This window comes from Pezoporus wallicus, unplaced genomic scaffold (assembly GCF_028554395.1).
Source record: "Pezoporus wallicus isolate ANWC-B61680 ecotype Strahan unplaced genomic scaffold, APGP_CSIRO_Pwel_v1 scaffold_11491, whole genome shotgun sequence".
Taxonomy (NCBI): Eukaryota; Metazoa; Chordata; class Aves; order Psittaciformes; family Psittacidae; genus Pezoporus; species Pezoporus wallicus.
Genome location: NW_026642649.1, coordinates 5,756,090 through 5,782,280, shown reverse-complemented (window position 1 = coordinate 5,782,280; position 26,191 = coordinate 5,756,090). Strand labels below are relative to the sequence as shown.

General features: G+C 41.0%; 1 protein-coding gene across 3 annotated transcripts in view; it reads right to left on the bottom strand.

Annotated features, from left to right (window-relative positions):
• TNS3 (tensin 3) overlaps window positions 1-26,191 on the bottom strand; it is a 197,570-nt gene that overhangs the window by 116,211 nt on the left and 55,168 nt on the right. For all 3 annotated transcript variants that reach the window (XM_057431640.1, XM_057431641.1, XM_057431642.1), the window contains exons 3-4: window positions 17,681-17,792; window positions 3,883-3,920 (exon numbers count right to left, since the gene is read on the bottom strand). In XM_057431640.1, the coding sequence (XP_057287623.1) occupies window positions 3,883-3,920; window positions 17,681-17,792 (150 nt within the window). The remainder of the gene's footprint in view (window positions 1-3,882; window positions 3,921-17,680; window positions 17,793-26,191) is intronic.

Genomic DNA, 26,191 nt, shown 5'->3' with positions numbered 1-26,191 from the left:
GGGCAGGGGGCAAGCAGGCATCTGCACAGTACTTGGTTGCCAGCCAAGGTTACATAAGAACAGGCAAACCAGCTGTCCTGAGAGACTGCACAAGAGCAAATTCTTCTACAGACCCCAATGTACACCAAGACCTCTGACGTTGCACTGGCATGGATGCAGCAGACAGCTTCACAAATAGGGTTATGAGAGTTCACCCAGGCTACAGGAGTTAAGGGACATCTTCAGAGCAGACTGATCAACCAGCCCCTTTGCGGCTCTATCTCCCAGGACCTGATTAGATCACTTTAGCCCTGCGTAATCTCACTTCTTTTCATCTGAAAAAAAAAAAAAAACAACAAAAAACACTTGCCTAGGAGACTTCTTCACACATTCATTGCCTTCTGCCTGAAATACTGCTTCCTGGCATCTGGTCTGAATTTCTGGATCCCTAATTTCCACTGATTCATCCCCATAGGCACACACCCACCTTCCCCTTCAGGACTAAATTGCAAACAGTAACCTGACAGCGGTGGGTATCTCGCTAAAGATTTTATATCCAGATATCCACTACATTCACTTTTTTTGTTTTGCTTTCTTTCCACAGACAATTCCCAGACAGTGAAGTTAGGGCTTTCAGTGCCGTTTTGCTGTTGTTGTTGGGTGTCTGGGTAACTTTCTTTTACAGTTCATCCAGTTTTTCTGCTGATATCCATCCACACCATCTAGTAGATTTACACTACATTATTTAAACTATTATAATCTTCCTGCAACTGATACAATGGCACCAAAAGCAAGTGCCTAAATTGGTGCAAACTAAGCTCTGCTTCTTTTCTGAAGTTACAAAACCAAAATATTTTCTTCCAGTGTTTTGAAATATCATAACACAACACTTGCCTGCATTTGTTATTTTGCATTCATTGTTGTGTCAGGTGCAACTGGAAAACCCTCACAGAACCAATTCAGGGTTCATCCCACAGGGCAGCAGGGCATCCTGAACAGTTCCAAAACGTGATTCTTCCTTCATTTGTCTTGTCTGATTACATTCAGAGTCCACTTCGGTTTTGGGTCTACATAAACTTGGTTTTCACGGATAATTTGTGTACCAATAGCTTTTTGGGTTTCATTTGCAAGCATAACAGTAGTATTGTCTTGACAAACCTCTGACAGCCTGCATTGTAGTGTTGTCAGTGTAAGGCCTGAGCTGATTTTTTAACTTGAACACATTTATGACATCTACTTTGTTATGGGGCTTTATGGCTAGACTTGAACATAATAATGCTTTTATGAACACCCATGACCCCAGTAGTCTTTTGAGTAATGGTTAACCATGCTGATGCATTATTCTTTTCCAAAATAACTACAGGCTCTCAGAAGTACAATGTTCTTCGTCCTCATTCACACCCTCTCCATGTGACTATCAGCTGACTCAGTGCTTACACAGTTTGTCTGTGTTTAACTAATGCAAAAATAGTTACACCCCATAAACTGTGGACAGGGTAGTTCTACAGACAATGCAGGGGGTAATGCTTATCTTGGAGATAAAATGTATTTCAATGAGAAGAGATACTTCCAGATCAGGCGGTGCCCATGAATCTCTTTGCACATACACATGGATCTGAATCAGTGCATACGATTACAGCTACAGGTATTCTCAAGGTTGCCTGCAATACCCTTAGATAGTCTTTAGTACATTCTCAGTCCAGAGAATGAATCACCAGGATCATTCCTGCCTCTAAATAATTACCAAATGAAAATATAGATGCCATTACAGGCAATAAAGGCACATACTCAGATCTGAAATGGGATGAATGACACAAGATTACATACAACTTTGCTGTGAGCCCCATGTAAGTAGTCAGAAAAGACTCATAGAAAAAATGTGAATTTAAGCTACTTGCTGGCTTACGAGTTCTCCAAAAAGAAAACATCTTCTTGTAAGAAATAATTGATTATTACATTTGGTCTTGTTCCCATGCCTTATTTTTCTGTCTTCTGCAATACATGCTAGTAATTCCTTTTCAATTATTCTAAATTCATAAAATATACCAGTATCTTGATGATAGTTACACTACTATATACTTTTGGCACTCCATATATTAGTCTTTTCAACACTCAACACCCGAATGTCTGAGAATATAAATACCAGTTGAAATCCAGTTTCCTGTTTTTTAAATAATTTTATATGTGTGCCATGTGTTGTCTCCAAAACATGTTTCCCGAATTTTTTACCAGTCTCCAGCATCATTTATATATCACCACTTCTGGAAGCCCTAGATATTTGTAGCACCTACTCAAGAAGATCTGCAAGCTACCAACGTTATCAACAAATGAGATACTTTCCTATGGAAGCTGGCAGAATTCTATACTGCAAGTGCTATTTGGAGAACCAAAGCTACTGCGCAAAGATCACTAACATCATCTGGTCTCATAAGTATATCTTTCTGCCAAACTGTTTCCCTTTTACTTCACCTGAAGTGATATAAGTTAGATATAAGGAAGTTCTTCCCTGTGAGCGTGCTGAGGCGCTGGCACAGGGTGTCCAGAGAAGCTGTGGCTGCCCCATCCCTGGCAGTGTCCAAGGGCAGGTTGGACAGGGCTTGGAGCTACCTGGTCTAATAAAAGATGTCCCTGCCCATGGCAAGGAGTTGGAACTGGATGATCTTAAGGTCCTTTCCAACCCAAACCATTCTATGATTCTAGACCACCATTACTATGGTACTATTACTAATCATTACTGAATGTACAGAGTTGATGGAAACCTTCAGAAGGTAATAACTTACTTGCAAGCTTAATTACTACTATATGTACTTTGTACATGTAAAAAATAAAACCTGTATTTATGAAGGATACCACAACACAGGGATTTTCAAAAGCACAAGTACCATTTTCACTCCAAATGGGAGATGCTCAGCCAAATGATACTTGTATTTACTAGAATTTCCCCAAGTAGCCTGACAAATTTCCAAGTCATTTATTAGGTAAAGGTTCTTCTCTTGGATTTAGTTGTATTTTTTGGCAGCAGTGGGACAAACAAATCCTTGCACAAGGCCAAACATTAAGTCAACCACACAGGTAGTAGGACTACATCTGTGGTCTCTAGTTCAGTGCTCTAACAAAAATGCTACCTTCACAGATGGCAAGTACTAATCAAAAGTTTTAGTTAAAAGCAGGGAATGTTGCCATTTAGTTGAAAGCAGGGACTATTATCCTATGAGGGTGGTTCTCGTAAAATAAAGCCTTCTAAGACTGCTAGATTTAGGCTGCAACACTGTAAATGATTTTGATTTACACAAATCTAGGGATGGGGAAATTTTCAGTCATCTGAGACCATGGAAATACTGATCTCACCTTGTGTCAAAGGGACTCAGGTATTCTAAAAACTAACAAAACTTTGGTAACGAAATGGATCTGGATGGAAACTGCCTACAGTAGACACTAAGTTAATCATATGCTTACACTTTTCATAATCCAATAGCCAAAAGTTTGCCTGTAAAAATTTTATATATATATATACACACATATATATACACACTAGGTATATGTATATATGTACACACACACACAGACATAGCTGTACACATACATATATAGGGGTGTGTGTATTCACTCATATGTTTATTTCTTTTCTGGTAGATCTGTGTGGTTTGTATTTCACCCACTTAAGTTGCTGGTTTCAACTTGAAACAGGTCCTCCTGTGGGAGGAACAAGAAACTCAACCACTGGTGCAGATGTTTTGACTAGATAGGGACCTGGGTTTTATTAATGGCAAGAACAATACCCTGACAGCTCAGCATCTGATTTAATAAGCATCATCTTCTTAATTAGTTGATACAGCTTTTGTAGTCTCAACCTCAAATGCATGTGGATCAACAGCAAGAAAGGAAGCAAATAAACATGCTTACCTTTTCTTCACATTTCCTGTGGCAGGCATACTTGCAAACTAAAACAAAAGCAAATAAAATATATGAGTACACAGAGTGGGTGGAATCTCCTCTCCATTTCTTTAGATCAGCTCTCTACTAGGGGGCTGGCTAAACTCAAGTCTGTATATATAAAGTATTTACATACTTCAAAACAAACAATAAAAACCCTAGAAAGAAATTCATTTAGTTTTTACTCATTCCTGAAAGATTCATTAATTACAGCAGTGTTACCAGATTTGTGCATAGCATCAGCTTAGGGTAACATATGTCTAATTAAATGTCATGGACTGATTATTTTCACACCTACCTTTACAGGTTCACATGCACAAGAAGTGTTACCATCTAAATAACATAGATGGTAAGATCAAAATGTTCCAGATGTAACCTGTGAATCTTAGCCCTATCAGCAGTTCCAAAGACCTAAGAAAAGCAGGGTGACTTCAAACTCACAAGTGACCATGACTGTTCATGCTGGAATTTCTGCTTGTGAAACACATTTTACACAGCCTTGCAAACATTACTTCCAAGAGGTAAGCACTTGATTTCTGTTAAATTCCTGCTGACCTAAGGAAAGGATGAACCACAGCAGCAGGTTTACATTCAGAAAACAGCACTTAATTTAAAGAGCAGCCAGATGAGCAGCAATGTAACTATGATGCAACAGTGTAATAGCTAGGATCTGAGACAGGCTGGGCTTAATAGATTTTCCATTTATATATGCTTCCTTTTTACTCTGAAATTTGTTTTCTTTCCATGAAAAGTCTATCCTTTGAGCTAAACTGTGTTATAAATTCAGGAATAATTTACTTATTCAAGCTCCAAGATCAGTAAGCAATAGAGAATATGCTGGGTTTGGCTGGAATAGAGTTAATTTTCTTCATGTTTGCTAGTATGGGGCAATGTTTTATATTTGTGCTGGAGACAGTGTTGATAATACAGGAATGTTTTAGTTACTGCTGAGCAGTGCTTACACAAAGTCAAGGCCTTTTCTGTTTCTCCACCACCCCACCAGTGAGTAGGCTGGGGGTGCACAAAGAGTTGGGAGGGGACACAGCCAGGACCAACTGACCAAAGAGATATTCCATACCATATAGTGTCATGCTCAGCATATAGAGGTGGGGGAAGAAGAAGAAATATAGGGACATTTGAAGTGACGGTGTTTGATCTATCCTTTGCTACTGGCTCATGCAAAACCAAATCACCAATGATACCAACAATACACAAAAATCTTTATTAGAGACATAGATAACACATTAAATGCAGTCATTGAGTATTTTCAGTTTCCATATTCATGAAAAGTCAGTTTGCTGCTCTTGTGTAACACAACAGTGTTGTCTTTACTGGAAAAAAACCACTGATGTGAGACAGAAGTTTAGCCTAGATAGCAACAAGATTGTGTCCTGCAGCAGCATCCCCCTGGAACTCATAAGCCACACAGAAATATGGCTTACAAACTCCATACACACTTGAAGGAAGAAGACCTCACAAACAAAACACTGCTGTATTTATGAGATTCAAAGGGAACAGACTAAAGCCTCCAAAAGTAACTAGCCAAATACACATCAGGCAAAGCTCTCTGACTGAAATAAACCATTAATTTTTTTAGGTATCCGTAACACTATGAATGTATCAGATCTCAATCCTCAGAAAGACAGCTTCACTTATCCTCAGCATCCAGAAATACCCTATTCATATCTAAATCCAGTACTTTCATGGATTAGACTGAGTTAAGGCATTACCTTCTCTCCCCTCCCCTCAGTGTACAATAAAGCTGATTATGATAATAAAACTGGGAAGAAATATGCACTCTGAAATGAGATCACTGACTGTCCAGATGCTGGGAGCAAACAAAGCATTCCTTTGTACTCAGAAGCAGAAAGGAGATTCTCCCCCTTCCCTCTTGGGTGAACATCAAACTGCTCATTGCGTATGTTGCTCCTAGAAGGCACACCAGCTACATCCAACACAGAGTTGGATCCCCATAGTAACAGATCCAAACACCAATTCCCTTTTCTTGACAGGTCTGAATTCTACTAGTAGACCAAAATCTCAATTAAGAACAACTGAACTTAAATGACTGAACCCATTTTGACTGTTCTTGGCATTTACTAGATGCTGAAGTGTTCAAAGCATTTTGTGTAATCTACGTATGTCCCATTGAGGTACAGCAGATGTCACAAGTTCTCCTTTGCTGGCAAGGTCTTTTTACATATATAAACACCTATGCAAATATATGCATATAAACATTTATAAATATATATACACATGGGCCTTTCCAATCCTAACTATTCTATAATTTTACGTGTGAACATATGTACACATAGGCATGCACATGTACACATACATATACACACACTCCAAAACCCACAAAAGTCTTGTTTGTAGTAAACACGTTTGTACTGAGACAAACTAAAAAATAAAAAGGCACAGAGAAAAAGGCTGTTAGCACAGAACATTGCTTAGGAATTAACAACACCTGATTGGAAGAAAGAAAGTACAACTTGGATCACCAACCCATAGCCAGTTATCAATATCTAGATGGTAATTCCTACCAACGATTCTATTGCTAGTGTGGTCAAGTCATGAGAATAAACTTAAACTTCAAGGTTTTTAAAGTACAGATAGAGATAAATCAAGAGTACTTTTCAACTAATTTGCCTCTATTTCCCACACCCATCATCCACTCTCCAGAAGGGAGAGGAAAAAAGTAAAATCTGTATGTATACACCGGGGGGGGGGAATTATCAGCAGCAACTGAAAGAAAGGGAGGCATCCAAAAAATACCATGAATTGAGTATGAGGAAGCATGCAGGCACATAAGAAAGGGTGAACAGAGCAAAGGCCATTCGGCAGCAGCTACAACTCTCCAAGTATCCAAGCACAGAGGAGTTAGAGGAGAGAAGCACCAGTGCCTTTCCAGGCACATCCTTTTCCAATGCAATTCATACGGTTTTCTCCACTAGAGCCACTAACACTATGAACAGTGAGAGATCCCTTCACCCAACACCAACCAGCAAATTAACCACTCACTCACAGAGAAAAATCTATTTATTTCATATTTCATTACTGTGAATTCATCTTACCACAGCTAATGCTACTGCTTCACAGAACTATCCTGCTTGGATGGTCACACCCCCTCAGTCCAAGGCTGGTTTTGCCTGCCTAACCACTCACAGTACTGTGAAGAGATGGATTATCTCGATCATTTGATTGTCAGAAACTGAATCACTTTTCAATATGCCAGCTCTTTGTATGGAAAACTTTGAGTAGTAGAGAGATCATAAAGTTTCTAATGCCAAAAAAAGCAGTATTCTGCCAAAATCATGCAGTCTGTGCCTTTTCAGTACAACAAACATGTAACGAAAAAAACATAGAAACAACATACTGACAGAACATCAATTACAAAGGAAAATACATGCAACTTACAGTTAAAAGATCTCAACAAGCAGCTTCTACCAAATGTTGGCATTCTTCAGGCAAAGCTTACAAGGGAAATAGCACTCAGCTCTTTTCAAGACTACAGCCCAAGTGGATCTGAATTTAAAAATGCGCCTGAAACAGTCCAGAGGACTTAATCAATGTCACACTCAGCAAGGCTACTTCAGTTCTTCAAGTGAACAGCTGAATGTCTGCATCCCACACATCAGCTCTCGTCAAATACCAGACTTTCCAAATTTGTGTTTAAGGATTCTGGCATCACTTCCAAGAACAACTGTCCCAAGCTGGCTGGTAATGAAATGGAGCCCAGGCCATATTTAGTCAATTTGCTACACATCAAAACAGTTCCTAAACAATAGCTCTGAGAATCCAGTTTGTTAAAGTGGGAGAAAGATGGGAGGAGGGAAAATAAAAATAAAAGATTGCTTTGTATAAATAGGCAGGGGTATTAACTCCTTTCAAGTTAACAATACTGATGCCCGTGCACAGGCAGAAGGGTAAGCACAGCAGAACATGTTTCAGGTTTACGCTCCAAAAACTTTTATGAAAGAAAAGTTCTATTTTTTACATTCATGCTCTTTGAAAACCAGAAGCAATGTATTTACAAAGTAAAGAGACTACTTCTGTGAACCAACCACGGAATGATTCCTGGTTTACCAGGACAAAAAGGTTACGCTCTCCTCTGTGTGATAACAGCTACTCACCTTGTCACATTTTAGCATTTAATGGATGTATGGTATAGCAATATAGTGCATATATTCCAGACAAACATCCTGCAGTGCATATTAAAACATGACTAGTTTATAAGGCCAACCTCACACTTAACTATGGCTTTTATCATGTGGTTTTCCACGGTGGGGTGTTATGTGTTTGTTTTAAACAACTCTGTGTAAGGCATGGGTACAAACGACATAATTCAGAAGTCCTCTTGGGGCAGAAACTGCATAAAATACAGACTCTAAAGGATGTACCTCAGTTTAATAGCTCACTAATCCTCAAGAAATGTCACTTGCCCCAAAATCATGTATTAGACGGCTCTTGATGTTAACTTTTAACTTCTTATGATAAATTATGATACCAAATTGTAATTCATACAGTACAGGCCTAACTGCTTGAAAGATCATTTCTTTCCCTCAGCATCTCCAACTCAGGTTCCCCAAAACAGACACATACTATTACAGCTATTTTTTGACAGGAAGGGAAGAGTCCTTGATGATCCACCACAAAAACTAATCTAAACAAAGCATATAAAGATTTGCATAATCAAGATAAGGGCGGTGTGTGTGTAATCATTTGTCTAATCAAACTTCGTTTTTGTGGTTCCCAATTCCAGTCTTTTCTCCGAAGGTGGGTGTCAAGAGTGCCACAGAAGCAGTAAAGCCCAGCCATTTTAGTAGTAAGCCTGGTGATACCACTACTGAGTAACATCTCCTTCCTGCAAGGAATGTTTTGCACAAAACCCCAGCTCCGTCACCGGCTCTGAAGATGTGCTGGCATGTCAAGGCCACCACAACAGGGTCTTCTGCAGACAGAGCTTGGTACAGAAAGACATCCATGACCAAAATGTCCCAAATGGAGAGAACTCTGCAGCTTGCTGGCTGTTTATATTTTGACTAGGGTTTAATAACACTGTGATCAGGCTACTCCAGAAAACTCTCACCAACACACACACACTTCCCAGCTGAGCTGCTCCTACCAGCTCTGCTATAACTCAAGATAAAGTTCCAAAAATAAAAGCAGGATGAAAAATAAGACACAGGGAAATTATTAACTGCAGCATTAAAAATAAGATGGCACGCAGCTCTGTGTAGGGCAGAGATACACAGATACCTTTGGGTGGGGGAAGAGGCCTCCAGATGGAAATATCAGGCTTTAGCTGCAAAAGTAAACACTTCTATTTTTAAGAAGTTTATCAGAGTCACATGCCAAAGATGTTGCAATCGAACAGCCACACTGCAGCCACATCTGCCGCTGCACTTCCTGTGCTCCAACATTTTCCTAGATTTTCCTTTGTTCTTTTTTCCTATTCAGCCAACCATTGTCTCTCCATCTCAATATTGCTCCCAGCACTTCATGACAGAGACTGCAGACATTGTTTTTGAAGATGAAGGCTAAAAGGCAGTTATGGGAAATGTGTGCAGAACTTCAGCATTTTTCACTTGGGGTGGCTGTACAGTAGAGTGCTGTGAATGAGCTTTCCCACAGATGAAATATTCCACTTGCTGCTGCTAACAACAGCAGTGCTAAATCTTTATTAAGAGAAAAATATGTTGGCCCTACTGCAGCAAAAGTATGTCTATTCTTTTCCTTTACTCCCATCTTCTTCCTGTCCTATAGGAAGCATCTTGACCACCAAGGGGGGGGGATTTTTGTAGGGTTTTTTTTTGACTTCTTGGGGTTTGGGTTTGGTTGGTTTGGGGTTTTTTCCCTCCTGTGGGATTCACAGTCTAACTTTACCACTTTAACTGCATCTTGAAAACTCTTGGGTGGGTTTTTTGGTTGGTTGGTTGGTTTGTGTTTAATTTCCCACAGATGTTGTTCCAAAGGCAGAACATTAGCACAGTGAAAACAGTTCTGCAGTTTTAAAAACCAAGTACACACAGAGCAACTTTTTCTTCATCTTTTTAAGCTACACTTGTAAATCAGGTAGGAAATGATTAAACCTTAATCCAGTTTGGAACCAAAGGTTATTTTTAGACCTCCTCCCTCCAGCTAAACAGATAACCCCATGTTGCATCATTTCACCTACAAAACCATTTCAACCAGACTATAGTTTATTATAGCCAGCAACGCACATGGAACCAAAAAAAGGGCTGGACTGTCTCCAGGCTCTTCTCACAGCTGCAGACAGCACAAGAACTGTAAGATCTCCAAAGCCTGCATGCCTGTGATGGATCTTGAAAACATATCCTGCATAAATTAGGCTAAAAGCAAGGATCAGAGAAAAAGAGGAGACTGGCTTAAAATGGGTGATCTTCAAAATAAGGAATCTGATGTTATTTATTATGTGGATAAGACTTAATGGTCCTGGAAGTTTTGATTCACAGCTGTTCTTAATCTCCTACAAAAAACACAAGTGACAGAGACCTTCACCAGAACAGAAAACAACACAGGCTATGCAGAGAAGGTCATCAACATCATCATTCACGTACTTTAACAGTTGTAGGCATGTTTTCCAAGGGTATTTTTAAAATATCTTTAATGACAACAGATGGGGACTCTGCATAAAATCAGCCAACAACTTCTGCTCTTACCTATTTAGAGGGTTCAGTTCCTGAATGTGTCTAATTGGAGTTACGTCTGTAGCCTGGCTTAGTTTCTTGAAGCTTTCTTCGTGTACTAGAACAAACTTTTCAGTATTACTAACCACTGATTTCTTCATCCATCTTGCCTTTATTGAAATTACATCTCCCTATACATTACTTGTGTCTCCCATGCTAGTTTCCCCCCTCAGCCTGGTTTTGAAGCCAATTAGGAGTGTGAGGTTTCAGCCAAATGCATCAAGATTTACTTTGAGGTTCCTTTCCCCACGTGGCATATCAAGTTCATCACACTCCAATTATACACTGGAATGATTCAGATTTTGGGGTTAGAGCAGATAATTCTCACTTCAATTTACCCTTAGGAATTTTGGGTTCTCTTCAAGTGGGCTAAGTTTAGAAAACTGCAGGTACACCAGATCACAGAGCATTCACTGGTTTTCCTGGGGAAAAAAAAAAATGTCAGGGGGAAGGGAGAAGCACAGGATCACACTGATTTCATGCCTTTTTTCTTTTCTTTTTAATTTATTAGCTGTAATGAACAGAAGCTGCAGCTTTTTATAAACCTAGTGGGCTGAACTCACTAATTTTATAACCACAGATCATATTCAGGTGTGATTAAGTTGCTCCTTATGAGGTAAATAAATAGGGAACTCCTGTTTTCCCTACAGCTAACCTTCTAAAACATCCTCTAATACCTGTGATGCAGCTCAGCCATGATGAACATTAAACATTCCACTATAGGATTTTGCCTCATGTATTTTTTAAATTAGGAGGAACATACCCTAGAGATTCCTGCCAGAATTCCTCTCTCCGTCTCCCAGTTCCCACTGGGATAACAACATGTTATCAACAGATGTCAGTTTCACAGCTTCTCTCAGATCCAGAGAGGGCTGTGTTCAGCCAGGATGCTTATGTACCACTTGTGTAATGCCTACTAATTACAGTGGCTTCTTGTTTATCGCTGTGTGCTCCAGTAAGTCTTTTTCACCCTTCCCGTTCATGTCTTTGCTGTTGTTATGCACATAGCTTCTATGTTTCACTATCTGAGCTCTGCACTGAAGTCTGAATGCACAGCTTGTACAGCTGTGTTAATTAGAGTACACTTTACTGATCTGGTGGAAGCTGCTATTTACTGTGTGCACCTTTTGTCTAGAGAAGAGAGACTGACCTTCCCAGGCTTCTGGTGTCACAGATCGGCTGCAGTCCACCTTCCTCTTTCCAGTTGCCTCCTCCTGAGCACAGTACACTCTGTGCCACTTATGTTCAGGTCAACATCCACCCATTTCTAAGGGGTTCCTAAAAAGACTTTTCTGCTGCCACTAGATCAATTCATGCAGCCTTCCTTGGACATCCTCCAGATGCCCTTCACAAACAAGGCTGACAGTCAAATGAGGTTTTATATCAACAGCCTAGGTCCCTACGTAACCCAGCCTTGCTTGGGCATTCCATAATCCCTCCCTCCTTGGGATTCACAGCTGCTTTAAATTATTAATCTGCTCTAAGGACCACCACAGACCACAGTCCTTGGTCCTACAGCCTGCATATCCTGGTTCACATGCAGTTGTCTGTCTATCGATCATCGAATGTTGGTTATAACTGAAAACATACTGTGGTAGCAGAGAGAAATTCCAGGTCTCATTTTCTCTCAAGTTCTGTAACTTGTGTATTTGGAGGTAATTAACAGTTAACTGCTTAAGGAAACAATAAGGTTTTCTGGTTTGTTTTCTGCTGTTTCTTGATCAGTCCTAGCCATACATACTAGAGATCCATCATTACAGATCTTAAATGGATCAACTAAAGCAGTTAATCTTAAAACCATTTTAAAACAGTCCCATGGAAAGCAACACAATTTGCTGGATCACTGCTCAAGAAAACATGTGCATGTGCATACAAAAATCATGAAGAAAGCAAGAGTGATATGATGAAAAACTCTTTTAACCTTTATGATAGTCACAGAATCAGATAATCATAGAATGGTTTGTGTTGGCAAGGACCTTAAGTTCATCTAGTTCCACCTGCCTGCTGTGAGCAGGGACACCTCACATTAGACCATGTCACCCAAGGCTCTGTCCAGCCTGGCTTTGAACACTGTCAGGGATGGGGCATTTACCGCTTCTTTTCATTCTCTCAGAGATCTTCCACATTTATAATACTAACATAATTACATGGGTAAGCCTATTGCCATAATTAACCATCTTGTGGTTAATTAATAACTATTCCAATAATTAACCATAAGATGTCTACATTACACTTATGTTAAAATTAATATATATCTTTATATATAATGCATTATAAGATCAATAGATGGATAGATATCAATATACCCATAGAAGTGCCTAGTAACACTGGACTTCATTTCATCCATGGACCTTGTATCCTTCCATGGATACAAGGGTGACACAAAACACACCTACCCCACAAATACGCACTACATGCTTCAGCATTTAGAGTCAACATAACACCACTGGCTAAAACAGGATACAAATTCCTTTGGCATTTCCAGCTCTCTATATTTTGTCTCCAGAACTGTACCACAGATATGCTCTGCACATTATTAAGATACTAATGTTATTACTGAACTTAGCAGATACTGAAACATAGAGTATATATAAAACCACCTATCATATACGATTAAATATACATATATTTACATACACAGTATGCACAAACAAGCCTTAAGAACAGTTTTCAGATCAAGTAAGTTTTAATATAAAAATGTGTTTTGTCTTGCCAGGAGGAATGAACATCTGATTACAGATTAACCCTTTGTATGTTGGGCAGCACCAACTAGCCCAAAATGAGATTTTAAGTGGATTGCTAGCCATGACTACAGTCACAAACAAGCAGGTGAATTTTAAACCTCTTTAAGAAGAAACACAGTTCCAGTTGTCTGCAAATCCTGATCTATGATCAGTACACAGCTGAACGCTCTTGATTAAACACATACATTTTAATTTGATGAGAAAATATACTTTCTACTATCACTTCATGCTATGCTCAAGCAAATGGTCCAGGCCTTCCTTACTGTTAGCCAATCAAAACTTGTATGAGACCATATGATAACATGACTGACAAGACAGAAGTTATTACAGTAAAGAAGGTGAACTGTACTCTTTAATACACTCAGTTTGCACACAATACCATGGTAAACACTTCTCTGCTCACAATATAGGTCACAGTACATGCCAATGTAATTTAACACTTCTTTGCCTAGCATTTATGCGGTTCCAAATACCAAGAAGAAAGCAAAGCCCTCATCCAGTCAAGCCAGCAAGGAAAAAAAGCTTTCAGGAAAAATAACCAGGCAAGGAACTAAAATTCTAACAGCACTCCTACAGGGATCACTCCAACATATATTCCCCAAACCAGCACATTCATTAGAATGTTCATTCATTCATCAGGTTAGATTAACAAAAAGATACTCAGTTCATTCAAACTACCATTAATTGCTTTGAGTTCAGAATTGAGTTCCAGGAAACCCTTGTGCTGCATGTAAAGCCTCATTAACTGCACCTAAACAGGTCAACTGGGGGTGGGGGGGGGGTAATTTAATCAACAGAAGGATGTAAAGTGTTTCAGTTCTTCATACATACTTCACTCATCAATGCTCTAACAGCTAGGAAATAATACTGCATTATTTTCCAAATCTGGTCTCTGATTTTTAAATTGCCAGAAAAGCACTTTCTAGAGGTTGGGAAGACTCAGTGCATCTAAAAAGTTCTCTGTTCTATGCTACATTAATTCAATCACAGCACCACAAAGACAAATGATAATTTTAAAAAGCAGAGAAAAGTAATGTAAAATAAAAAAGGAAACATACATTTTGCATATATAAAATATAAAGGAAATAAAGTAGAAATTCATAGGGAAATACATGGAAACTACATCATTATGACAGCTTGTTTACAAATAAAGCAAAATACTGAATATTCAATAGGTAGGGTAAGTAGCTTAAAAAAAAAAAAAACAACAAAAAAAACAAAAGGCTTTTGCAACACTGCAGCCCTTTGGCTAACTATGAACATGTGCATGATTAGGATGTGCATCTGCTTAGCCCTAAAGGAAACTGAACTGTACTGCAGAGAAAGTCAAACCAGAGCAAAAAAGCATTCGAGTTAGAGGTAATGCTGGTGAGACCTGGGGAGCCACGTGGCCCTCAGTTTACTGCAGAACATGCAGGTAGTGTAGAGATCAATCAACAGCTGGGTGTCCTTTCTTCACTATGAGAAGCTGCATCAAAGACACAGCCCAGCTACAAATGTGCTTACCAGGCAGGGAGACAGACAGAAGCTTCCCCTTGTTCAAAGCTGCCTTTCCTTTTTGCCGCTGTGTTTTTGTAGAACTTGTTAAAACCAAATTCACTGTAACTCATGCATGCTTCACTGAGGTGGACTGAAGTATACACAGACAAAGAGCTATCCTCATTCCTTTCACCTTTCAGTCAGTCATTGATTTTTCATAGAAAGCTCTTAGGTACCCACATTCAGACCTGGTTACTAGCAAAGACACATTATGCAAGACAGGGCTAAACAACACTCCCAAAATGACTGTCACATACTAATGAAAACTTATCTAACCAACACAACACCCAGTTATGGCTTTTTTTTCTTACAACAAGTAGATGATTCATTGCTAGATAAACAGCAACCACTACATACTGACCAATCTGGAGCCTTTCCCCTCCCCTCATTTCTCTTGACACGTAACTTTCCTTTAACTGATAAGATATTATAGTCTGCAAGGAACCTGCAGTCTGTACAAAGAGCTATTATTTTCTGAGGAGAAACTGTTAAAAAGCAAGATTTTCTCATTATTACACAAAGGAACTTTATTTCTTTAACTAAAGGCTTTTCTTCTCCCTACCCTTCCCCCAATGCCAATTCACTCACTTCCATTCAGCAACATGAGGGAGAATTCACCAGAAGCAGCAGTAGCAGCATGACTTGGCTCTGAAACAGCTAGTTTATTTTGCTTCATATTAATAGAGTTGCACAGTACTAGGGTACATCTCAAGTACTGCAGTGCTGGCAGTGGAACAGACAACTTTCAGTTACAGCTTTTCCAAAACTTTGCTTTATAAAGCCAGTCCTGTACGTTCAAATACAAATGGGTTCTTATTAAATTGAAAATACCTGGAGTCATTCCTTCACCCTCTGCAACTCCTGTTGCTCCCATCCCACAGGTAAGTATAAACCAAAATGTACCAGCAGCAAAGAAGGGTGGTAGGTCTGCCTGGGACTCACATCAACAGAACATGTGATACTACCAAGGGGCTCCTTCTGAAGATTACACTCAAAACCAAAGAGATTATCCCAGACTTAGATGTGGATACAGATGTAGCATAGCCAAGGATTTATTGGTTTGGGGAGTGTATTGGAGGGATCCCAGTAGGATTGCTTGTAGAATTTTATTTCCTCAGGTTTTTTGTTTTACCTGAAAGCTTTTTTTCCTTCATTATTTGAATACATACAATTTTTGCTTTCTTCCTGATATTTGGAATCATGTATAAACACTAGCCAGGGGTATTAAATTTCATTGGCATGTACTGTTAGCTTCTGTATTTGAACCAAACCTATTACACATTGCAGCAAAGGGAAAACTTGCTCAGACTCATCCCAGCCTCTCACCTGTTTACAAGCCATATGGTAAAGCTCTTGGCACCTCTGGCAGGTAAGCACACTGACACAGCTTTTGTGAATCTGAGACTTTCAGCTCCAGGCTGCAAGAGCTCAAATCCACTGCTAATTGACAAGCAGTTTTTTCTACTCCCAACCTCAAGGCCTTTCCCTTCAAAGTACTGATTCTCTCCCAGTACAGCACTTTTTACACTTAACCTGATCAAGAAGGTCTTCAGGCAGTTCCGTCACCAAGCTGGCTTTCTTCCAATAATACTATTTCTGCTAAGTTGAAAACAACTAAAACCAAAGAACTTCAGAACTAACAGCCAGAAGGACAGGCAGAAGTAAGTTAAAGAAATACGTATGTAACTACCACTCTTACAGTGACAACTGTAATGCTGAACAAGTGAGGTATTTTCATTTAGCTGTTCATCTGCAAAGTCTGCAGTTTAGCTCAGGAAACGGCCACATTCCTTCCACATCCAAATCTCTCACCTCCCTCTCAAAGCCTCAGAGGTATCCTAATGTGTCTGGAGATTATAGGAGGGAGGAAGCAGGAGAAAGAGAGCCATCTAGAACTAGGAAGGGGTGCAAAAACCTCTAAGTGAAAACAGTGACTATGCTTCAGATGAAAAAATAATGGCATTCTCTTACTAGCAGGTGAACCATGCATACAGCAAGAAAAGACTGGTTTATTAACATGGAATTACAGGAGTTGAACATTAACCAGCCTAAATCAGTACAAGGGATTAAAACCCCTATCCCAGGACAACCTGCAAAAAGGAAACTATTGAGTTCTCACAAGATTTAATTCCACCATAGGTATCCCATGGAGAAGAGGCAAGTATGCTCAGTTCTACACAGTAAGGGGGAAGAGTGAGGGAAAACAATAGTAGAGGAGCAGGCAGCAATGCCACAGGCAGCTGAGTCTCTGCAGTCTGTGCATCCAGGACAATCTCTCTATTGTTTCTCAAGTGATTAGATGAAGGACTAAGGATTAGACAGAGCATAACGCAACTGGAAAAATTAAAGAAAATAAATAGATGGTTGCTCTTGTGATTTTTTGCAAATTAATGCAGAGAAAACCTTCATGCCTCAGTGAGTGAGGGTCACGCACATTTGGAGGCTGAATGCCAGAGGCATCTGTCACCCACTGTGCACACATCACTCATGCTCCTCAGAGAGCCTCCACAGGCACTGCCTTATTCTGGAACCTGCCTGAATAGCACAGTAATAAAAGCACATCATTAAACAAGCCCAATTACCTACTGCAGCACCCCACTCCCCCACAAAAGCTGGAAACATTATTGTACAAAGGAAGGAAATAAACCAAGGTAAAACTTATACTTAGTCCAGGGGGGATTCCAGAAATATGGATTCCTAGAAACTTTAACATTAACATAAAGTTAATTTCCTTTACACAGCAAGAAAGTAAATAGCACGTCATATGTTACTCACCTCTGCAGGAAATGCCCTGGCTATCAATTACTTGTTTGCAGATTCCACAGATTTTGGATTTCTTAAAAGACTTGGCTTTGAAGGTGTGAGACCTTGAAGCTGTTTCTTGAGGCTGGAAGCAAAGGGAATAACATTAGACCTTCCTTCAGCTTTTGAGTCATACTTTAAAGTGAAATATAGATAATTTAAAATTAAATAGGGTAGTAGTGTGGCAGCAGTATAATAGCAGCATGTCAAAGCACTTTCGCTCCCTCTCTCACCCTCTTACTCAGTAACATGAGCTTTCCACTCTCAAATGGGGGAAGCAATAGTGTGAAGAAACTTGCAAATCGGCACACAAACACTGTAAGGCATTTTTATATGATAATTTCAGAATTCACTCCATGACTTATCTTTTAAGAGGAAATACAGAATACTCTCTATGATATAAGCCAACAACATTCTGACCTCATGTCTTACCTACACAAAAGCTTGCACTTGTTCAGCTTAAACTAGTTAAACAAAACGTAAGTAATGCTCTATCACAGTCACCAATTTAACTCATCTGGTGCAGAAGACAGCTTGGACTTTTCATTCAACAAATGAAAAGCATCAATGCAAGCCGACTCTGGCACAGATTGCTAACTTTAAAATCACTACTCCTTCTTCCCTGTGTAAGAAAAGTATAGTAGGTTTAAAGTAACATTGTTTCAACAGTATGTCACAGTGACATCATGTTAAAATAAGGCAATAATGGCAAACAGGGGAAAGAACTGCAAAAGTCAATACTATATATGCAAAGGGTATTATATGGCTTCTATAACTTAGGAAATATTTAGTTAACAGAGGGGCTACCAAAAGATTATGACAGAGTCAGTAGTTCCTCTGGTAGGATATAACAACCTTTACTTTTACCACCAGGCTTTTTGGAAATACTCAATTACCTATACAAAAACAAAAATATCTTTTGCCAGACCACAAAATCCACAAATGACTCTTCACATTCCTCATATTCATTGCACATTTCCCCCTCACTGTCCTTATACTCAGCCCTGAAAATGGGCTCACCTTCAACACTGTAACACCTGCGCTGAGCTTTGGCAGCACAAGTGCCTAGAAGCAGAAAGCTGTCCCTCTGCATGCAGTCAGGCTACTCCACCACAGCACCAGGCTTCCATCCATCCACTGCATGAGAAACCTTCCCAGTGTGGTGCAACACACACATCTACTGCAATAAAGTAACATGGCACATATTTGTGGCTTTGAGCAATTCAACACATGGCTCAAGGCAAAATGTGACTGTCTCCAAAAGCATCTACAACACAGCTACTCAGCAGGCGCAAGAACAGCCATCAGGCACAAGAACAGACACAAATCAGTGTCTCCGTCAAGTACTGCCTCCACATGGGCCTACCTGAAACCCCAGCCCAAACGAACACAGGGAAGCAACTGACCACGCTGAGCAGGCCCGGGTGCTTGGAGGCCATGTTCACCAGTGGGGATGCAGTCAGGCTGATCTTAAGAACAGCTTCAGGAAATGTTGGTCTCACCCACAGCGTAAAGCCAACATAATTAACATGCTTCCATAAACAGCATGGTAGCAATTACTGATACTGAAGGAGTAACAGCCAGAGTGGACTCTCAAGAAAACCATTCCAGCAGAGAAGTATATTGACTGGCAGAAATTAGTGAGAGAAATAGTAGAATAGCTCATACTGAGATGAGCTCTTAGGCAGAAATTCTTCCCCTGCGAGGGTGCTGAGGTGCTGGCACAGGGTGCCCAGAGAAGCTGTGGCTGCCTCATCCCTGGCAGTGTTCAAGGCCAGCTTAGACAAGGCTTGGAGCAACCTGCTTTAGTGGAAGGTGTGCCTGCCTGTGGCAGGGGTTGGAACTGGATGATCTTAAGTTCCTGTCCAACCCAAACCATTCTGTGATTCTGTATCAGAATTAGGATTCGTATTAAAAGTCAGCCATAAAGGAAAATAACAGCTGAACTGCAGCACTACATAGGAACATACTTGACAGCAAACAGATCAGATCTACTATTATTGAGAAATCTGTTTCATGATTGGGTTTTTTTGTGTTTGAAAATATGGGAGATGTTTTTGAAGAGACAGAGGTCTAGGAGGAAGGAAAAGTGTCACTAACCCAGGAAACATCACTAATCTGACACAAGGAGGTTCTACACCATTATGGGTTCAGCCATTGTGCCCAAAAAAGCTGAGAGTCCCTCATCTCCACAGCCTTTTGCTGCAGTTTCCCTGCTCTGTAGATCATAGACAAAACTAGAATCGTCATTTTAGATTTTTTCCACTCTTCTTTCATGCAGAGTTCTACTTTGGGCTGAAGTTTACAGGACATGCCTGTGACTCTCTTTGAAAAGGGCAGTTTTGAAGAAACTCATGGATAAACTTCACCAAGAGATTAAAGAAGAAAAGGAAAGCAACCACGGCAGGCAGCAAGCAATGCTACTTCCATGAGGATCAAGCCTGCACTCTAAATTTATGCAATTGTTATAAGCAAACGAAACTGGAAAACAGCGCAGAACCACAGGTTACAGACTGAGTTTTTGCCCGGGAAAGAGGCTGTAATTACATCTGGTCTCAATTGCCAGCATTATGAAACTCTTCTTTGTTTACCACACAAGGAAATATTTTTCAACATGTTCTGCTCTTTATGGCACACAGAAATCTAATGAAGCTGAAAGTTTATCCCAGACTTGCACCAATGTAACAGCAGACTGGATGAAGATTCATAGGGGCATCCTCAGCTATGATGAATTTCAAACACTCCTTATCACTGAGCATTTTCACTACGCAGCAGCACGTTGATCATCCTCAGATAAAAAACTCCCAGCAACTCTGTCAAAGACTTTTGAGACACGTAATATTTGGAGAAGGGAAAAGCAGTTTACACAAAAACCACTCTCCAGATTTAAATTCAGCCAATACAGATTAAAGCACTCAGGATACACAACTTGTTTCTTCACAATACTGATACAGCATTTCCTCCTTAGCAGAGACTTACACTGGCTCTTTACACCTATGAAAGCGGCATTCACATTAGTCCCCAAAACCATGCTACATCATAACAGTTAAATATTCAGTGAAGAACAGAACCAAGTAAGTTTTATTTATTGCAACTTCATGTTTCCAATGTCTAAACTTCAATCGTGGCAACAGTTAATTCTTTAAAAGGAAAGTCAAAGGGCTTTGATTTTTTTGTCAAAGAATCAGTTCCCTCCAAAGTCATCCAGAGAGTGTCTAAATTATGAGGAAGTAAGTGTCTCAACAAAAATTTGTCTTTTAAAATGAAATTGTTAAATCAGACATTCTATGCAGAGGGAAAAAAAATGCCAAAAACTGTTTGCACGTTATTTCTCTATCTCCAAAAATTGCAACAATCCATGTAACACATTCCAGCTAAGAGAAAACTATTGAACATACATGCAAAGCCCCATAAACTTTCCCTATATTAGACTCTACTCCTGCTGAATTTTACAGAGCCATAAAACCCCTCTTAGCACAGCAACAGAATCATATAAAGCAAAGATATGCTTTGTTCACTTCCCGTCCCTGGGCATGCAAATACGATCCCTATTCCCTATCCTCTCTCTAAATAACTTACCAAGCAATACTGCAATTTCCCAGGACTCTCTTTGTGCATTCTTCTACTCTCCAAGGTAGCTTTAAATCCACTGGCTGACATAATGCTTACAAGTATTATTTTAAATACTTGGAGGGATGGGGCAGAAGTGCATTAGCAGAATGGGTATTTCACCACCTTTTATGGCTAGGGGAATGACCACAGGGGTTGTCCGAAAGAAAGTTCAAATAAGGGGTGACTGAAAGCAGAATTCATGAAAAGGCTGAGGTCCAGTTAAAAAAAAACACTGCAAAACTAAGGCATGTGTCTACTGCTGTGAGACTGCTCCAAAAACAGATGACATGACTACAGAAAAAACAGTACATCTAGCTGAGGGGAATGCCTCCTTTCAGCCCTTTCTATTAAGGTTACTCATCACTATTTCTAACACCTCTCTACTTCCTCTCCTCCCATCTCTTACAGAAAGTCTGCCCAGCAAAAGTCCCATGATTTCTGCACAGTTACTTAGAGCTCCTGTAGAGAAATCAAAGAATAAAATCCCACCAGGTAACCTGTATGTCCCTGTAAATAACATTTCTGAAGAGAACACTGATGATACAGGATTGCCCAAAATACAACAGTTGGTATTAATCATAATACAAAATAGTTCACAGCTCTTCCCTTCCCATCCTGCAGTAAACAGCATTTTTAACATTTCTAACCCTGAACCAGCGTCCATGTTTGCTGCAGATTTAATTCCCAGAAAAATATTTAAGCAAGCTTACCATGCATACAGGCCAAGTAACAGCATATTCATTGAATGGTTTGGGTTGGGAAGAACCTTAAAGCTCATCCAGTTTCAGACCCTGCCATAGGCAGGGACACCTTCCACTAGACCAGGTTGCTCCAAGCCCCTGTGTCCAGCCTGGCCTTGAACACTGCCAGGGATGGGGCAGCCATAGCTTCTCTGGGCACCCTGTGCCAGCACCTCAGCACCTTCACAGGGAAGAACTCCTGCCTAAGAGCTCATCTAAATCTTTCCTCTGTCAGGTTAAAGCCATTCTCCCTTGTCCTGTCCCTACAGGCCCTTGTAAAAAGTCAAAGAATCAACTAGGGTGGAAAAGACCTTTAAGATCAAGTCCATCTGTTACCCCAGGGCTGCCAAGTCCACCATTAAACCATGTCACTAAGGGCAAACAGATCTTCCCTCAAGATCTCCCATCCTGATCTCCACTCACAGAGACCCCCTCAATCCCCCCACATAGTTACCCACACTGTATAGCTGCCCCCCCTATCCCTCATGGCCCCCCCTCACCTCCCACTAAGACCTCCCTTCATGGCCACCCCTCAGGCACCATGGCTCCCCCCCTCCCCCCTAAAGATCCCCCCTCATGATCTCCCCTCATGGCTGCCCTTCCTTTCCCCTCATGGCTGCCCCTCTTCTCCCCTCACAATCTCCTCTCACCCTCAAGGCCACCCCTCCTCTCTCTGCATGATATTGCCTCACTCCTCATGGCTGCCCCTCCTCACCCCTCATGGCCGCCCCTCATCTTCCCTTACAATCTCCCCTCACAACTGCTCCTTCTCTCCCACCATGGCCACCCCTCATCTTCCCTCATGGTGTCCCCTCACAACTGCTCCTCTCCCATCATGGCTGTCCCTCATCTTCCCTCATGGTGTCCCCTCACAACTGCTCCTCTCCCATCATGGCTGTCCCTCACCTTCCCTCATGGTGTCCCCTCACGACTGCTCCTTCTCTCCCATCATGGCCGCCCCTCATCTTCCCTCATGATCTCCCCTCACAACTGCTCCTCCCCCATCATGGCTGCCCCCCCATCTTCCCTCTTGATCTCCCCTCATGACTGCTCCTTTCTCTCCCATCATGGCTGCCTCTCATCCTCCCTCACGATCTCCCCTCACAACTGCTCCTCTCCCATCATGGCTGCCCCTCATCTTCCCTCTTGATCTCCCCTCATGACTGCTCCTTCTCTCCCATCATGGCCACCCCTCATCTTCCCTCATGATCTCCCCTCACAACTGCTCCTTCTCTCCCATCATGGCTGCCCCTCGTCTTCCCTCATGGTGTCCCCTCAGGACTGCTCCTTCTCTCCCATCATGGCTGCCCCTCATCTTCCCTCATGATCTCCCCTCATGACCGCTGCTCCCCTCCCCTCCTTATCTCCCCTCACCCCTCATGGCCACCCCTCTCCAGGATTCTTGCAGCCCCTTCAGGCCCTGGGAGCTGCTCTAAGATCTCCCCGGAGCCTTCTCTTCTCCAATAGAAGCCCAGCTCTCTCAGTATTACCCAGGTACTCTCTAAAACACCTTCAGAACACCAGGTCTGACCACAACTCTTTGGACTGTAGTAAGTGATGATGTTAACAGTCTTGCTCACACCAGGACAAGATGAATGCACAGTGAAACAGCAAATGCCGTAACATCCGTTTCCCTGCAGCCCTTCCCTATGAGAATCATGTCTTGGAAAACATACCATTGTCTCTAGTGCAGTATTTTAACCAAGTGGCATTAACTGAATATATCACGCTATTGTAAGTACATACCCAACTACCACCAGTGAATACATACATTTTGCAGAACCCATGGTACATGACAAGAATATGGGATGGTGGCCAAAAACTGTGGAACGCCAGAGCATTTTTTACGCAGACTGAAATAAGGCATTTCTGGCTGTTTCATCCACATTCAGAGATTATTTCTACAGTGATAGCCATAGCACATAGCACACACTCACACTGGAGTGTACACAAATAACCAATTATACTCCTATCACTACTATTTAATATTACCAAGTAAGTTCAGAGGGATTGCAAAGACAAGAAAGCACCTACACCCCCCATTTACTGCCCATTCATTCAAGTCATTTCACAGCAAGACAGTTGAGAACAGACATCTTGACTTAGGATCATGCAGCCTGAGCTGGCGATATCCCTCCCAGGGGAGCCTGCTCCTGACTTGTGACTCAAGTGAAACCACATGGAGATGCTGGTGAGGAAAAAATGTCTCATTGAGCCAGCTGAGTAAAGTTCATGCTGAGAGGAAAAAAATCCTGTGATTTGGTGGTACAAAATGCTTGGATATAAGGGGGCAAAGTGTAATAGAAAATGACAGAAAAAGAGCACTCCCCATCCCCCTTAAAAATATTTGGTGCTGTAATTTTAAGCAGCAAAAGCCTTTGTAGTTTCTCAGACAAAAGAAATAAGGAGCCTCTGTTGTAGTCAAAATAGTTCTGACTACAGAAACTCTGCCCAAGTACCAGGGTTTCCAAAACAAAACTGAAAAAGAAGTTTCCATCCAAATGACCTTATGTAAATTTAAAGAAAGAGGTCAGAGACATGCAGCAACTTCACTGCTCTCTTTAACAAGAGACAAGACCTAGGCTGAATGGATTATTCTTTCATGCCACAAACACATTCTCATTTGTAGACAGTTCACCTTGGAGGAGGTTCTTCATCTAGACCGTCAGCTGCATGTGCTCTTCTCAAAGCTTTAAATGCTTGAGACAAAGCCACAGCACGTAGAGATAAGAGAGTAAAGTGTTTGGAAATGACCAATTATCAGACAAATCTCTCTCCCTACATTAAAGTCTGTTGACCACCTCCAGCTTTAAACAACATACCGTAAGTTCTTCATATTTGCTGCTTCAAATCCTTCCCTTGATGATCTGGCTGAGATTTCAGTTCAGAAAACAGTAGGTCCAGGTCTGCCTAGAGATGGCTGACACTCACTGAAGAACAACAGCACCCAAGAGAGTCTGAACCCCAGCATGTCAGCACACCTGCTGGAGAAAGGCAAGAGGGATGCCTACTAAATCCTCACTGCTCTCATTCATCCAAATATCCCTAGGAACCAGTCTCCTTCAAGCAGGAACAGAGGAGCCTGTGGTCACTCCTTACTTGTAATGTAAAACAGCAGCAGCTCCCAGATTTTTCTATTTCATCAGTTCTTTATGTTTTTATTTCAACACCTTTATCTCTCCACTGCATTAATTCGTAATGGTGGAAAAACCAATTAGCAGACAGATGGAAAATCCATTAAGACAACAGTTACTACAGACACTGGAAAACTTGTCTTTTCCATGCTCATCTCATTGGCAAACAGACACTTTGTTCTGTGTGGGAAAAAAACTGTACAAAGGAAATGCCTGAAAGCAGTCAGAGGACTGTAATCATGAAAGCTCAGTGTTTGTCAGTGGCTTTTTGTTTTCTTTCTTCTTTTGTTACATGAACCTGCCTTGGCATCTCTGAGGCTACAACACTGCTTTTAGTACACAAAGACTGGAACTCCCACATACTCAGAGCTGGACACCTGAAGACTAGAATCCACATATTGAAATAGCAGGGGAAAAAAAGTCTATTTCTGCATATACCTGGTTTGTCTTCGGTTCACAGAAAAGAAAATGTTGAAGGGCATAACAAAAATAATTCGGAGAGATCAGGTGTCTCCCCTTGAAATGCTGACAGGTTTATTGGGTTTTTAATCATCTTCACCAAGATTCTCTAATCAAATCTCTTCCACTGCAGGTGAATTCCTGTAAGTACACAGAAACATTGAGCAGAGTATATGCTTTCATGAATATTACTCTGTCTCAATAGTCCCTAACGAACCTGTCCACAAAAGCAGCAAATACACAAAGAACTGCAGCAATGTACAACCTAACCCTCCTATGACATGCTGTAGTTAGTTACATGGCCAAATACCAAAGAGCTATTTGTAGTAAACAACTTCTGCTCTGATAAGAACCCCAACCATACCACACAACTAGGAAAGTTACCAAGAGTCTACAAAGTGGGCTGAGAAAAGGAGAGCAGAATCATGGAATGGTTTGGGTTGGAAAGGACCTTAAGATCATCCCGTTCCAACCCCTGCCACGGGCAGGCACACCTTCCACTAGAGCAGGTTGCTCCAAGCCCCGTCCAACCTGGCCTT